The following is a 15,439-nucleotide window of genomic DNA, read 5'->3' on the forward strand; positions in this document are numbered from 1 at the left end:
TGCTCCCTGCAAAAACCACGAGTGTTGCCCTGAGCTGGTTAATCTCAGTGCCTGCTGGATCCTTAGCCTGTCTCTTGAGACTGCCACTAAGTGCTGTAAGTGCCCAGAAGAAGAGGAACTCAAAGCACCAGCTCACTGTATGTTGGGCACTGCCTGTCCAGCAGGTAAAAATGTCCTGCCACAGCTAATGCAGCACAGAGCAGAACTAAAGGAACTGGGCACGGCGGGGAGAGGAGGGTCCTCATCTCTCCTTACTGGCAGTCCAGCTCTGCCAAAAACAGGGCTTTTTGGGTCAGAAATGCTGAGCAGAAGCTGGTCAGAGTTTTAAACATGAGAAATCTTCTGTGTTTGTATAATTAAATGTCACCCCTGCAAGCTGTTGGGAAGCAAATACATTAAATGTGGCACAGAAGATGGGGAGCTGCCATCCCGTATCTGACCTAGGGCCTGTCTATCCCAGCAGCCTGTGTCCGGCAGTCACCCATAGCCAGCATTTCAGAGGAATGAGCTATTATGGAGTACCCTGGCCATACAAGGTACTCCCTGCCCATTAGAAGTTGTTCTGTGTCCTGCAGCACGAGGGCTTACGTCCTTTTCAAACTTTGGGGATTTTTTTTGTTAAATCCTGTGTCACATGCTTGTCAAGGGTTTTTAAACCCGAAAGCTTGCTAAAAAATTTTTTTCCAACTGTTTAGGTTGGTCTGATAAAAGATATCAGATTCACCCAAAGGACCTTGTTTGCCTATAACCATCCAATTCATGTTGTAAGCCTATTGTGTTCTTGGCCCTGATTTCTTCTGGCAGGGAGTTTCACAGGAAAACTTCCCATTGTGCAGTCAAAGCATGTCTTCTCTGTTTTCAGTGATCTGCCTTCCAATTTTATCAACTAGATGATCCTAAGACTCAGCTTTCTCCCCTTGTCTTGCAATACGAGGGTAGGTAAGTAGGAGAGACCAATTAATCTTCTCTGCCTTGTTGATTAGTTTGTGCACTTGTGTTACTTCCAGTCTCATTCATCGCCGCTCTTAAATGGGCAGTTCTGCTATTCCAGTCTCATTTAAGATATGGAGTTTTACGCTGAAGGAGTTGGCCAGTGTTGTAGCAGAGCCGCTGGCACGGCTGTTTGAGCTTTCATGGTGCTCCGGCCAGGTCCCTGAGGACTGGAAAAGTGCCAACGTGGCGCCCATTTTTAAGAAGGGGAGAAGGGATGAGCCAGGTAACTTTAGGTAACAGTCAGTCTTACCTCTATCCCTGGGAAAATACAAGAAAAAATCATCAAAGAGCGTATTTGTGAAGGCCCAGCAGGGGAAACAATGCTGAAAGGAAACAGCACGGGTTTATCGCAGGCAGCTCCTGCCTGACAAACCTTAGAGCCTTTTATGACCAGGTCACGCACTGCCTTGACACAGGAGCGGAGGCTGATGTCATCTACCTGGATTTTAGGAAGGTCTTCGACACAGTTTTGCATCTTAGTCTCATAGGGGAGCTAACGGGCTGTGGAGTGGACGCCTACACAGACACGGGGGTGGCAACTGGCTCAGGGACCGCACCAGAAAGTGGTGGTGGACAGATTGTTCTCAGCCTGGAAGGAGGTGGGCAGTGGGATCCCGCAGGGGTCGGTCCTTGGATCAGTGTTATTTAATATCTTCATCAGCAATTTGGACGAGGGTGTGGTGAGTACCCTCTCCAAGTTCACAGATGATAGCAAGTTATGGGGCATACACCAGAGGGCAGGGAGTAGATACAGGCTGACCTGGGCAGGTTGGATCAATGAGTGGAATGAAATAGGATGCAATTCAACAAGGACAAATGCAAGGTGCTCCGCCTGGGGAGGAGGAATCCCCAGCACGCCTACAGGTTGGGGGATGGATGCCCTCCTCAGCAGCTCAGAGGCTGAGAGAGATCTTGGAGTCACAGCTGACTCCAAGATGAACGTGAGCCGGCGGTGTACTGAGGCCATCAACAAAGCCAATCGCAACGTGTCATGCATTAGCAGACGCATGACCAACAGATCGAGGGAGGTGCTGCTCCCCCTCTATGCGGCACTGGTCAGGCCGCAGCTGGAGTACTGTGTCCAGTTCTGGGCGCCGCACTTCAGGAGGGACACGGAGGGTCTGGAGAGGGCTCAGAGGAGGCCACTCGCATGGTTAGTGGTCTCCAGGAAAGACCCTACGAGGGGAGGTTGAGGGATCTGGAGCTCTTCAGCCTTTACAAAAGACAGCTGAGGGGTGACTTTGTAGCCGCCTATCAGTTTATCAGGGGAGGACAGCAGGGAACTGGGGATGCGCTGTTTACCAGAGCGCCCCAGGGAGTAACTAGGAATAATGGGTGCATTTTTTGCAGTAAGGGTGGCCAGAGACTGGAACGGGCTTCCAAGAGAGGTGGTGCCGTCACCTAACCTGGAGGTCTTCAAGAGGGGGCTTGACAGTCACCTGGCTGCGGTCATCTGATCTCGGTCCTCTTTCCTGCCTGGGGCAGGGGGTTGGACACGATGATCCATTGCGTCCCTTCTGATCTATGAATTTTTACACAACATGGTTTATCATCTATCTCTGAATCCCATCTAGATCTACCCTATCCACTTTAGACCACGTGAGCTGCACAGTATCCCAGGAGAAGGCAAACCACTGATCTATGTAACGGTGACATAATATGTTTCATAATTGTTCCTAACGACCCCTTAGTTATCAGCTCAGGATTACCCAGTGGCTATAATAACCACCCACGATGCTTTCTGTCACATATTTTTAAAAGATCAGGTAGTTTCTCTCAACTGCTTCCCCTTTCTTCACTATTTCACTGACCTACTCCAACAACCTAATAGATTAGCGAGCTATGATTTTTCTTTGTGTTGCCCCAAGGTAGCACAACTCAGTCAGTGGCAAAGGTGAGACGGAAGCTATCCATTCCCGCTCCAAAGACACTGCTGTAATCATTGCCGTCCCTCACCAAACCTTTTCTCCTTTTCATCTAAAATATTCTTTTGTTTTTAGTTAAAAAAAAACAAGCATCTTGCCTGGAAAAAATATCAGAGACACTATATATAATAGCACCAGGTGCTTAAATAACAAACCTGGATTAATTAAATTGAATAATAAATTAAACACATATGGCTTAAGCTGGAAATCTGAACTGATTTTCTGAGGAATAAAAGTTGGACTCTGGATAATGAATAAGCTCTGGGTCTATGTAAACTGGGTTTAACAGGCAAAACCCTGTCTACTAGCACGTTAACACTCTTATGCTAATCTTTACTTGAGATGGTGCTGATGACCAGTGGAGCAGAAAGCAGAGGCACGTCTCCATTCAAGTAGCAATTAAAGAGAAATCAAGCAGAGCTGATGCCTAACAGAGAATAAAAGATGACCAATGGGATTTCTAAATCGTATGTTGACAATGTCAATTAGAATGGATTGAGCATAATATGATTATGTTTCATCGGACTCTGTCTGAATGTGAAATCTAGCTTTAATGAAGGCTAAGGGCAGAATATCCAAAGGACAATATGTATTATTTTTAGGCCATTTCTAGGGAGAAGAGTCATGTGCTATATCAAGAGATCAGGACTGCAGAAATCTGGGTCCCGTTCTCTAGTGCAGATCTGCTGTGTGATCTCGGGTGAGTCACTTAACTTCTCTATCCTGCAGTTTTGCCATCTACAAAAAGGAGATGACTACAGCTATCTTTGCAGAGTGCTCGAAGATCCTTGGATGAAAGGTGCCGTGGGGCAGGTTTTCCAAAATGCACAGCCCACCCCTGGGGCCACATTTTTCAAACAAGGAGAAATTCCCATTTAGGCTCTTAAATAAAAGTCAGATATTGAGCTGTGAGCAGCTACCGGCGTCACCTGGGTCTGGATTTTCAGAGTGGCTCAGGGCCCTGAAATGGTTGGCTCCTATTGAAAAACCTGACTGGCTAATTTGGTGCATAAATACCCAGCCAGCGCCTCTGCAAATCTGGCCCTGTGTGTGCTAATAAGTACTTTGGAAAATTCAGGTGTTTCCATACAAAGCATTCACTTGGCCAACAGCAGATACAGTAGCCTGCAGTCAGATGAAGGCAGCAGTGGTTTTACAAAAACTCAGTGATAACAGGCATATGCACTGATGACAACAATCATTTGTACCTCCAGAGCTGAACTGCACATGCCTTAGGCAGAAGGCAGAGCACGGGCGCATGTCTGAGATGGACTTCCACACTAGAGAAGAATCGGAGCTACTCGTTTCTTTTTTTCAGATACTTTAAAAACCTGTCTTCAGACTAACATGGCAAATGACCTCTCTGCATATACGTCAGTGAATTTTGCCTCCCAGCCCCTTTGGGACATAGAGAAACCATTACCCCCATTTTACAGCCAGCAAAATGGTGGCGCAGAGAGGTGAAGCGATCTACTAATAGTCACACAGCCAGTCTTCAACAAAGCCAGAAATCAAGGCTAGGTCCACGCTGTACCTTAAACCACTAGATCAAGATGTCAGATCTGACCCACAGAGCCACATCATCTGGCCTGCAGGGCTGCGAGAGAGGCTAGAAATTCAAGAGCAGGGCACGTGCAGGGGCCACCTCAGGAAACGGATCCAGATGCAGCCTGAGGAGCACCCCCCAGCCACACCATCCCACTCTGCACCTAGCCCCGATCAGCAAGCCAGGTTACACGCCTGCCCTAGACCATCCTCTTCCAACAGCACTTCCCCCACCAGACACTGCGCAGGCCTGCAGCCCTCTTTGACAACACGGAGCAGTATGCAAATCTCAAGTTATACCCAGGGTCTGCTCAAGGCAAAACTATTTTTTCAAATGTGCCAAAAAAGGTGGGAAAGTACCAGTTCAGGTCCATTTAAAACAAAAAATCTATTTTGATGGTTTTCAGTTTAGCCACACAACTCAAAATCAGCTAATCGCACAGCTCTAGTCAGCAACATCCAATGGGAAAAGTAAATGTGTGACCGAGGACTATCCATTGCTTTTGCTGAGGTTGTTCAGGATGTTTTCACAGTAGGGAACCTGTCACCCTCCGACAGCCAAAGCCAATCAAGACTGCAGTCAGGGGAAAGGTTATTAACCTAATACTGGAAAAGAGGTAGCTATTACTCAAAGTAGTAGCGGCCGATGCATACAGGACTGCGAGGGGCTGCTATGAGACCTGGGTTTCTGCAGCATTATGGTGACAGGCTACAGGTTTCTGATTCATGAGCAGCTGAGGATGATTAAGTTGTTCACGGGAGGGCAGACTGCTGCTAGCTGTGCAAACCCCCAGGCTGCTTCATTTGCTGCTAGTTTTCTGAAAGCACCTGGAAAAGAAATGAAGCTCCCATTCTTCTCCATGTTGGAAGAACCCACATCTTTCTCCTCCACGCACACCATACTACGGCCCTTGATAAAGAATACAAAATCACCTCTGCAAGGAGATCACTGAGGAATGAGCTTTGTGCGTGTGCTAAACCTGCGACATGGGCATGCTCCACTGAAAACTTCTGTTTCAGCGTGCAATGGCAACAAAGGGGATAGTCACTACAAGGCATACCAGTAACCTTATTGCTTAAAAGTTATTCATAATTTTCCAAATCCTATTTGTTTCCTGTACTAATCATTCATTTGATTGAGAAACCTTACGGTATCTTCCCACTGAAAGCAACCTGGCACCACTAACGCCTGCTACAGTGACTCTCAACTGGGGTAACACAGCACTGTGGGGTGTCAAGAGATCCTTTTAAGGTGATGCACATTAGCAGTGTTAGGTGTGCAAACACCTGCACGTGATTCACAAGATAAAAGTCTGAGCTTTCAAACAGTGCCCAAAACTCTCTGCCCTTCCTGAGTTCTTTGCAGTAGCAGAATTGCTCTATTTTTTGTCTATAGCCAAAAGAGTGAAAGCTAAACATTTTCTGGAAGGTGCCTTGTGTCTAGTGAGGGGTGCCGTGAGTCTAACAAGGTTAAGAACCACTGAGCTACTTTTTACATGCAACGCTGCTGAAGTCTGGCTTTGTAATGCTGTCCTAAAAAGACAGAACTGTTCCCTGCACTTCAGCAACAAGTTAAAGCTTAAGTGCAGGAAACAGGGGTGCGTGCACTTAGACAGCATCCTTCTCCCCGCTACACTGGGCACGCTGTCCTATTTTAATTCAGCAATTGAAAGGCAAACTAACTGACGGCATATATCTGTGGGCTAGCGTGCATAGCTTTGTTGGCTAGGGACACCTAGGAACAGCCAAAAGATGAGACTTCTTAATAACGGCTCTGCCTCAAGGCTGTGGAAGTTAATTCAGTGCAGCAGGACTGCATCGAGAGAACGAGGCAGGCTGATTGCTGCTCCTGCCCCAGCTGCATGGCTGTATTTGATCTCTAAAGGTTTCTGGGACATCCAAGGCTGTGTCCACCCTGCTGAGACTGCCCTGACCGTCTCTCAGACTCACCTGGGTTCACTTCAGGCTAGCGGGCTGGGAACTGCTAGCTGACGAACTATAGTGACATGGTTTAAAGGCAACTCAGGTGTGTCTGCCCGAGCTGCAGTCGCAGCAGAGCCAGCAGCACAGGTTTGTCCTAACTTTCAGTACGCGTTGACAAGATCCCAGTGGATGTTGCAGCAGGCTGCAGTTCACAGAACCGAGCTGAGCACCTCGACAATGCTGGGGAGAGCTGATCCTAGAGCGACCGTGCCTGCAAAGGCAGGCAGTGTGAAGGGACACGTGTTGCTCTGGGCGTCTCTCTGGAGGCTGGTTCAGAAATAAAAGGACATGGACTCCAGCATAGCCTGTCCTTACATTTTAGGGTATCTGAGTGACCAAGAAGTGAAACAGGTGCCATACACCTGCTCTGGGCAACAAGCTGGCAGTGCTGCAGTGACTGTTTCAGCTGATTATGGGAACAGCAGCAGATAAGAGTGGCAGCTGCCAGATTTGATATCTGCCAGGCCACTACATATCAGATCTTCCCCAGACGCAGAGATGGCATAAGGTTTCAAAGGCAGGAAGCAAAAGGTGGCAACAATCCTACGAGCAGCTATGTGCAGTACGGCCTGACTACGGTATGGATAGACAGTGACAAGAACAGAGCCCACATCCTCCAGCTCCAAGGTGATATTCCCTTAGCTGTCAGGACTCTGGGGCCCCGATACATGGTTCAGGGCAGGTTCCCTCGCTCTGCCCATCACCGGGACGTCTGCACACCTCGGTTTCTGTTCCCCTGGGCTTGGAGAGGTTTGAAGGGGCGATCTTGGAGCTCACCTGACCATGCAAGCTCTGCAACAAAGGCTGCAGGATTCATGGAGCATTACCTCCAGCTGTAGTCCCTGAGCGAATAAATCTGGACTCAGAACAAGGACCTGGACTTAGGTCCTAAGGAACGGGCCATTCTCTCCCCTCCACTTTTATGGAGAAGAGAGATCCTGTTCTGATGGATCCACAGTGAGGGGCAGAAAAAGGCAACAGAAGTGCAACCTTGAGCTATTCTCCCCCCTCCCAGTTCCCCATGTTTCTGAGAAAGGATCATTAAAATGTGCCAGGAACCTGGTGATCTGTGCAAGAGGGTCACTAAGGAGAGGATCATTTCCTGTACAAGGTGAGATGACTGCACGGTGTGCCACACACATAACAGAGCTCAGCTGGGTGATCTCAGGAAGTGCCACTGTCTAGAAACCAGATTACCTGCAGTATCGCTGATCCCGACCAGGTGATAAGAGGCAGATAACAAAGATGAATCACTCCTGTACGTACAGCTTTTTACTGCACCCTCTCATGCATCTGGGAATGGGGCAGAGCCAGCAATAGGAGGCACAGATTGGAGCAAGGGTCTCTCCATGCAGCATTTGCACATACATACTTGAACATGCATCCCTCCACCCTAGAGCGTCCATGTAAAATTAGCTCCTGTGGCTCTGCCTTTGAAGCAATTCCTGCTAGTTCCTACACATCACTTCTGACCTGACCAAGGTGCCCCCACGAGGAGAGGGGCAAAGCCATCTTGCACATACCTTTGCCACTGCAGGACTGAGGCCACCCTTCCTTACCTATATGCAAGAGATCCAGTGCTGGGAGACCGCAACTCCACCCCCTTCAACTCTCTCTCAAGCCCTTCCTACTGGAAAGTACAATCCCTTGAAAACTGCCTTGGACCTGCCTGTAATACTGCGCAGAGCGAGAGGGTTTCTGGACCCGACAACCCCACTGACACACTACAGGTCTTGCTATAGGTACCAGCTAAAGAAGGCCCCAAGCAATAGCGGCCAGCGTTTTGGAAGCCGAGGGGTCAGAGCTCTAGTCCAGACCCCTACAAATAGTGCAATATGCTCACGAGCTTCACCAAGAACATGAATTCCTCCTGGAGTTTCCTGCCCTGGTCCCATGTGGGTGTAGGGGTAGGACAACGGGACCCTTTGCCGTTTGCAATCAAAGTGACTTTTGGATATAGCCTTCACAGCCTCCTGCTGGCAGGCCAGCATGTGACTTTGAAAAGCCATTGTCAAGTTCAACTGTACCTGCTTCCCTAGCAGGCTCCCAGACTTGCAAAAAGGGAACAAAAAGGCAAGGTCGATAAAGCAGTGTAATTAGAAATCTGGATCAGGAAAGGTAGTTTCAGGGCTGTAAATCAAAATTCAGTTGCTTGGGAGAAACCTAGTGCCTGGGGGAAAGTCATATCAACCTAATGAAGTGTAAAGAATACCTGCTACCCCAGCAGGACGATGGGAGGGAGAAAATCCAGGTGTAGAGACAGAAATCAAGCACAAGGAAGCAGAAGGGACCCAGTGGAGCAACCTCAACAGAAGGGCTACGTGAGTCACCTTCATCCTTGTGATGGGTCCACCTTAGATCTACTGGACATGGTGGGAAGACAACGCAACGTCACTCAGGAGAGACCCACCCTGAGGCCACGTGATACCTACTGATTTTCAGTCCTCCCCTATGCCATCCCAGGTATGGCAAGAGGTAGGTCAGAAGGCCCCTCTTCCCCACAATCACATCCTTCTGGCCAAGGCCATAAGGGATGTACCAGCCTGGGCTTCTTCTGAGTTCCTAGATGGCATTGCTTATATCATGCCTTCACAGCAAGCAATGCATATCTGATCCCTTCCCACTCCCTCTCCCCTCCAACCCTAATCCTAATTTTCACCAGCCACCCATGTCCTTTTCTTCCCATTCAGTTTTATCCAGTGAACAAAGGAAGTGGAGCTGACAGCAGGGTTCTCATTTCTGTCAATAGCACACAATTATTGCAACGCCCATATCAGCCAGATTGCTATCTTTATCCTTTTCTTTCAGAGACCCATAAAAATACCTGCCTGGAAGAGTTTATGACACACATACATGGCAATGGGATATATATATTGAGATGGTTTAGGCCAGCATCTGCAGTTACAAAGGTTAAGATAAAATAATCACCAGCTGGGAGACCTTCATGCATTTCTCCATTTTGATTTCCCCAGATATAAAATGGGGCGAGGAGAACAACACCTGCCTTAAAGAGAGGCTGTGAGGGTCAATTAATGCTTTATACAGTGCTTTGAAGATGAAACGCAATATAATCTTGTGAATCCTTAAATAGCTCTATTGAATCCCACTGGAGTTACCCACAACCAGAAAGGACTGCTGGTCTAAAGAACCAGTCTCTACGCTGTTTGGGGCAGGGACTGCCTCATGTTACATGTGTGCAGACCCTAGTGCAGGGGTCCCTCATCCTGACTGGGGCTTCTGGCTGCTTCTGCAATCCAAAGTCAAGTTGAGTCGGTGCCAAGGCTGCTGCGACCACTGGGGTAACAACCCTCATCCACCCTGCCCTGCCTGGCTAGCTTTGTGCATACTGTCACTTGAAGCCCCATCCAGGCTTTAAAGCTCTTCTTGGGTTACCTCTTTTTTATCTTTCCCCCCAGTGAGCCCTGCATTATGGCACTGGCAAGGGAGTCTGGGCTTCTCGTGACCTGTCCAAACCATCGCAGCTTCCTTCGTCGCGCCACCTCCAACAGCGGTTCGCAGATTCCAATGTCTTGACTGATTTGCTGCTTGATAGACCCGTTGGTCCAGTGCTCACTGTACAACATGCAGTAGTCTCCTAAAGCAGGTATCCAGGTTGTAAAGACATTTTTTTCTTTGCAAAAATCTAGTTGGTTTAATAAAAGATATCACCTCTACCATGAGTCCTGATTGCTTCTCCTAAAGCAGCACATTTCAAAGCTTCAATTCTGTTCTCCGAAACTTCTTATTAAGCATCCCCGCTTCACAGCCATAAAGCATCGTAGAGCTGACCACTGCGTGCAGCCGATGTCACTTTACCTTCAGTGCAATATTGCTGCTTGTCCAGATTTTCTTTAGCTTTGCTAGTTGGCTGGTGGCAGCGGCTATTCTGGCCCTGACTTCCATTTCAGATGTTAAGTCTTCTGTGCTGGTGACTCCCAGGTACTTCAAATGTGTTACTCTTTCTACTTTTTCACTGCCAATCTTCACATCAACGCTGCTGGCAGCAATCTTGGAGGTTGTCATCACTTTGCTTTTCTCAGTGCTTATTTCCAGTCCATAACTCTTTGCAGCTTTGTCTAGCACTAGGTTGCAATTCAAAGGGTACGTAACAGTAATAACAACCCCTTGTGATTAGCTACCACTGCAAAAAGGACCCTGGGCTGGCTGGACAGTTGGGTCCACCCATGAAGATAATTCAGGCACTCTTACTGGAGGTTCATATACCTACAGCACGATCTTATCAGAGCAACAACTGGTAGCCCTCCTTCATGAGGGTCCTCTCACCTCCTCAGAAGAGGTGTTCAAAACAAGGAATGGGAGGCCGAGGGAATGGACGGAGGGAAGAGACACGGAAACAGTTTGAGTTTTAAAGAGTTTTGCAGATGCCAGATCTCCCCACTAGGAGGAACTAAGCATTATTATTCCCATTTTATAGATGAGGACACTGAGGCATGGAGTGGTAAAAAGTAACTGGTCATGGTCACACCTGGAGACAAGGGCAGAGCTGGCAATAGTACCTAGGCCTCTTGACCCTTGGTCCCATGGGGCACTCACAAAAATGGCTTGAATGACAGCGAACCAGCCATCCCTGGGACTAATTAGTAGGGCTGTGTGAAACAGCACCGTTTCGTTCTGATGTCCATTCTGGCGTTTCCAAGGGACTGTGTTTTGTTTCATCGTTTTGAAGCACTGTTCCGTTTCATTTAATCAAAACCGTTGTTCTGTTTCGACGTTTCGCCCGTAGGCTGTAATGGGGAAGCATGAAAATGCCTAAAACCGGCATTTCTTGCCTGATTCGAATGAAAATGGCAGGGATGCTAGCGGGCATGAATCCTGCTATATTTCAAGGAGACAGGTGTCAAGGTTTCTGGGAAACTGCACCTCAAACTCTTCAAAGCAAAACTCATGACACTTGCCAGCAGCGGCAGCTCCTCTCATCCAGCGCACGGATCTGGGGGCCCACACCCCCAGGAGGGCTGCGGGGCTGTACTGGACTCCTCCCGGCGGTGCGGCCCCCGGATCTAAGCACCGGAGGACAGGAGGCTGCTGCCACCAGCTGGGACCAGTGTTGAAGCTCAGCTTCAAAACTCAAAATGTTTCCAAACTTTTTAAACATTTTGAGTGCCCTCGTTTCATTTTGAAGCTGTTTCAAAGCCTTTTAGTTTGTTTTGATTTTGAGCTCAAAACACGTCAAAACAGCTTCGGAACGAAACAGCGGGTGAAATCTTGCACCGCCCTACTAATTAGTACTTGTAACAAATACGGCATGTGTACTGAAAATAAGAGGAGGGAAAGTTATATTGGTCTAGCGTGGCCAAGCGACAGGTAAGGATGGAACATGAAAACTATCTGAAGGTTTTAAATAGCAAGTTGGGAGAGTCACCAAAGGTTAAAACTAGGAGTAAGACCTAGACCTTAAAATCAGGGCTTAAAATAAGAGGATGTGGGAAAACATCCAGAAGTTAAATGAATCGGCTTGAAGAATAAATGCCTGGGAGTAATAGTGGAAGTCCCTTCAGTTGCTGCATTCAAGCCAGCAGCTGGCCTGCTCGAATCCCAGCAAATGTACAGAAGGCAGAGGAATGACCTGCACAGCCTCGTAGGTCTTTCTCATCTGGAGGATCCATGGGATTGAGTTTCTCCGCTCAATTCGATTCCAGATGGCCAGGCACAACTTGTTTAGCAGTTTGCATGAACTGTATGAGAGCAAGAAAGACTCAGCTGGTAACGGGGTCCTGTAATTCATCTGGCTGTCACACTCACTGGACAGCGAACTGAGCACAATCCTTTCCTCGCACAATGGAAATGCAGTGACGGTGTAGTCCTGCCTTGGTTACACGTGAGGAGTGTGCTTTCCCACCACTGCCTGCACATAGGGCAATGGTCCCCGTCACAGCCACCCCTGCAAATCCAGGGAGGCCCTTCAAACCCTGGTCTGGTCCTGGGTGGCCTCCACCTCCAATGCTTTCCACTGCCATTGATGGTCAACTGGCTGAAACCTCTAAGCATTAATCTGATTTCTTCTTCTTCCCTCACTCTTCCCATCTAAACAAGGTCACTGTTGCAGATCCTGGCTGTCCACCAGTTTCTGAGATCCTGATTTTAAAAAATCCCCAATTTTCGGTTAAAAAATAGCAACCCTAATCCACATTTTTTTGTGATTTAAATGAAACACTAGTAACATAGATATATTTACATATCTATATATAAATAGAATATAAATATATAAATATATAGAGAGAGATATATAGCAGTGTTTCATTTTAATCACGAAAAAATGTGGATTTGGGCCTTTTTTTAAACTGAAAATTGGGGATTTTTTTAAATCAGAGAAAACCAGCACCCCTATGTATCTTCTTTATCCAACTCCTTCTCTCCCATGTCTCTCCCCGCTATCACTCTCCATCTCATCTTCAGTTTCCTCTGCCCCTTCTCCCTGGGAGGCCTTAATCTTATATAAATATTGATAATAACAATAATGATTAATATCCATGGCGTGATGTATAATCTCGAAGCCCATCATTGCAAAGTAGAAACTCCTGCAGAGAAATGTTCATTGAAGAATGAATTTCCCATTTAAACAGAAGAGAACCAGGGGGGATGTTGAAGGGTGGCTCTCTGAAAAGCAACTGTAAATATGTCGGTGAGGATCCAGAATGACGATGCAGCGCGAGGACCTAGTTGGAGTGAGGATCCAGTTGTATCCAGAATGAGGATCCAGAGTAAGGATCCAGGTGATCGCTGCACAAAGACTCTGCATCAAATGCACTCAGTTTGCAGGACGCGATTATCCACACCACCTGGCCTGTGAACTGCGCTGGGGATCTAAGAAGCAAGGTGAGTTCTTCCCTTCTTGTGCATCCTTGACAGAAGCAAAGTTCAGTGATACCGGGTCAGTCTCCACTGTCTTCACTCTGTGCCCTCATTGACACTTGAAGCACCTCGTAGTCTTCAGTAGGCTTGCTTAGAGCAAAGCAAATGGAAACTTAGCAAAGGATGACCTGCGGGAAGGGAGCAAATCTAGCTGACCGCCTGTGCTGGTTTTGCAGGGCTAGTAGCTGGTAGACCTGACTGAACAGACGCAGGGACAAAACACACAGAGTATGGAGACGTGACTTTTACACAGCACATCAGCACTTTTACAGCTCCACCTATGAGTCCAGCACCCCCAAACCACCGCTAAAAAAGCTTCATACAGTCAGATAGCAGCCTCTGCTTTTGCAGAAGTGAAGAAAAATGATCCCTGCCACCAAGTTTGAAGAAGGTCATCTACAGCATGAGGGCACTGGTTTGTGGTTGGTGGCTCCTCCTGGTTTCCTCGCAGACGCCGACCTTTAGGCGGGTGGAGAAGAACCAGACCTTCAATTAAAAACACTTCCCAAACTGCTAAATGGCAGATATGTAACACAGCAGTGTGACATTCATACTTTCGCTGCTGTGCCTCCAAACCATTTTACAGGAACCTGTCAGATCTGATCAGACTTGTTTATTCTGCATATAAATGTAGGATCTGAGGCAGTCCTGTTTAAAAAATAAATAAATAAAAAGACAGAAAAAGCACATATTGTCCCTGGCAGTTCCTTGGTTTTTATAACAAAGGCAATAGCTGGTTATTAACTCTTTATTCAAATTGAAACGACTTCACTGGTCTGTTCTAGTACAATGTGCAAACAACTCCTCCTGTTGCCTTGCCTTGGAAGGAAATTCAATTAAAAGAAAGAAAATATAGACTATCGAGAGAGAAAGAAGCATGCCACGAAGGAAACAAAGCAGGTGATTTATATACAGCAGCTTGGAATTCGTCCTTAAACTAATGCTACTGGATGAGAAAGCAGCTTCCCTCTGGCTCCAGCTTACAAATTCTTATCTGCTTAAGGTTGCTTGAGAAAGATTTCCAGCTGACAGCATTATTGGTAAAGATAAATCCTTCCCGGCAGTTTACAACTGCATCCCCACTATGGCAGCATCACCCGTGCCTTCGTGTTTGCCTTGAGAGAGGAGGACGGGTCATTGTTTAGGGTTCAGCAGCCCCCTCTCGCAAGTCTAACGTTAGACACGGCATTTGTCTGCACCGAGCCGCTGACGGACCCAGTCCATGACACGACTCGTACACGCCAATCTTGGACATCTCGCAGAGCCACTCCAAAAGCCTTGCTATCACAGCCCTCCGTTCATGCAAAAACTGCTCCGAGCCATCCTGCGCAGGTGGGGGAACGTGAAAATATCGGTAAAATCCTCCTGCTGGACAACCGTGAACGCCAACCTCATCGTTAACCCTTTGTACGCCCGCCGTGCCTTCCAAACGAGGAGCTCGACGCTCAGCACCCAGGGAGCGGTCTCCATTTTTCAGAGGCTCCATCGCGCGTCCCCCGAGGGGAAGAGCCAAGAAGTCTTAACGACGTGAAGCGTTAAGATAACGGGGCCCTTCTTCGCTCGCTCTTTCGGAGCAAGCCTGACATCCTTGGCTTCGGTCGCCGCCTCGGGGGCGAGAGCGCGCGGTGCTCACCGGCGCGCGGGTGCCTAGTCGGCCACCTGCGCCCGTGGGAGAGCAGCGCCTTCCCACCAGGCCGGACGACGCCCCGCTCCCCTCTTCCAGCGGAGACGCGCAAAACCCTGGTCCTTACAGCCCCCTCGCTAGACTTGGCGCGGGACTCGAGCGGGACAAAGGCAGCGAGAGGAAGGAAAATCCCGGTCCCTAAACGGGGAGCCCCCGATACCCCCTCGCGTCCTCTGGAACAGGCCACGACAGCTGGGCCAGCCGGGTCCCTCTCGCCCGGCGGCGAGGGAGAGCCGACGGGGTCTGTCACCCGAGGGCGCAGGAGGCTGGGGGCCGCGGCCGCGCCCCTCACGCCCCTGCTTCCCACACCCGCGCCCACCCCGCAGCCCCCGCCTACCTTTGGGGCGCGCGTGGTGGGCGCGGGGCAGCGCGGGCAGGCCGGACAGGCTGTTCCCCATGGCCGCGGCGCTGTGCCGGAGCCCGGCTCACCCCAGGG

The 15,439-nt window shown here is 48.6% G+C and overlaps 1 protein-coding gene across 1 annotated transcript in view; it reads right to left on the minus strand.

Moving 5' to 3' along the window:
* NEURL1 (neuralized E3 ubiquitin protein ligase 1) overlaps positions 1–15,433 on the minus strand; it is a 205,823-nt gene extending 190,390 nt beyond the window's left edge. The window contains exon 1 of the mRNA XM_019556031.1: positions 15,341–15,433. Coding sequence (XP_019411576.1) covers positions 15,341–15,401 — 61 coding nt within the window. The 5' untranslated portion in view covers positions 15,402–15,433. The remainder of the gene's footprint in view (positions 1–15,340) is intronic.
* Positions 15,434–15,439: the final 6 nt, after the last annotated feature.

This window comes from Crocodylus porosus, unplaced genomic scaffold, assembly GCF_001723895.1.
Source record: "Crocodylus porosus isolate Cpor-Errol unplaced genomic scaffold, CroPor_comp1, whole genome shotgun sequence".
NCBI classification, from domain to species: Eukaryota; Metazoa; Chordata; order Crocodylia; family Crocodylidae; genus Crocodylus; species Crocodylus porosus.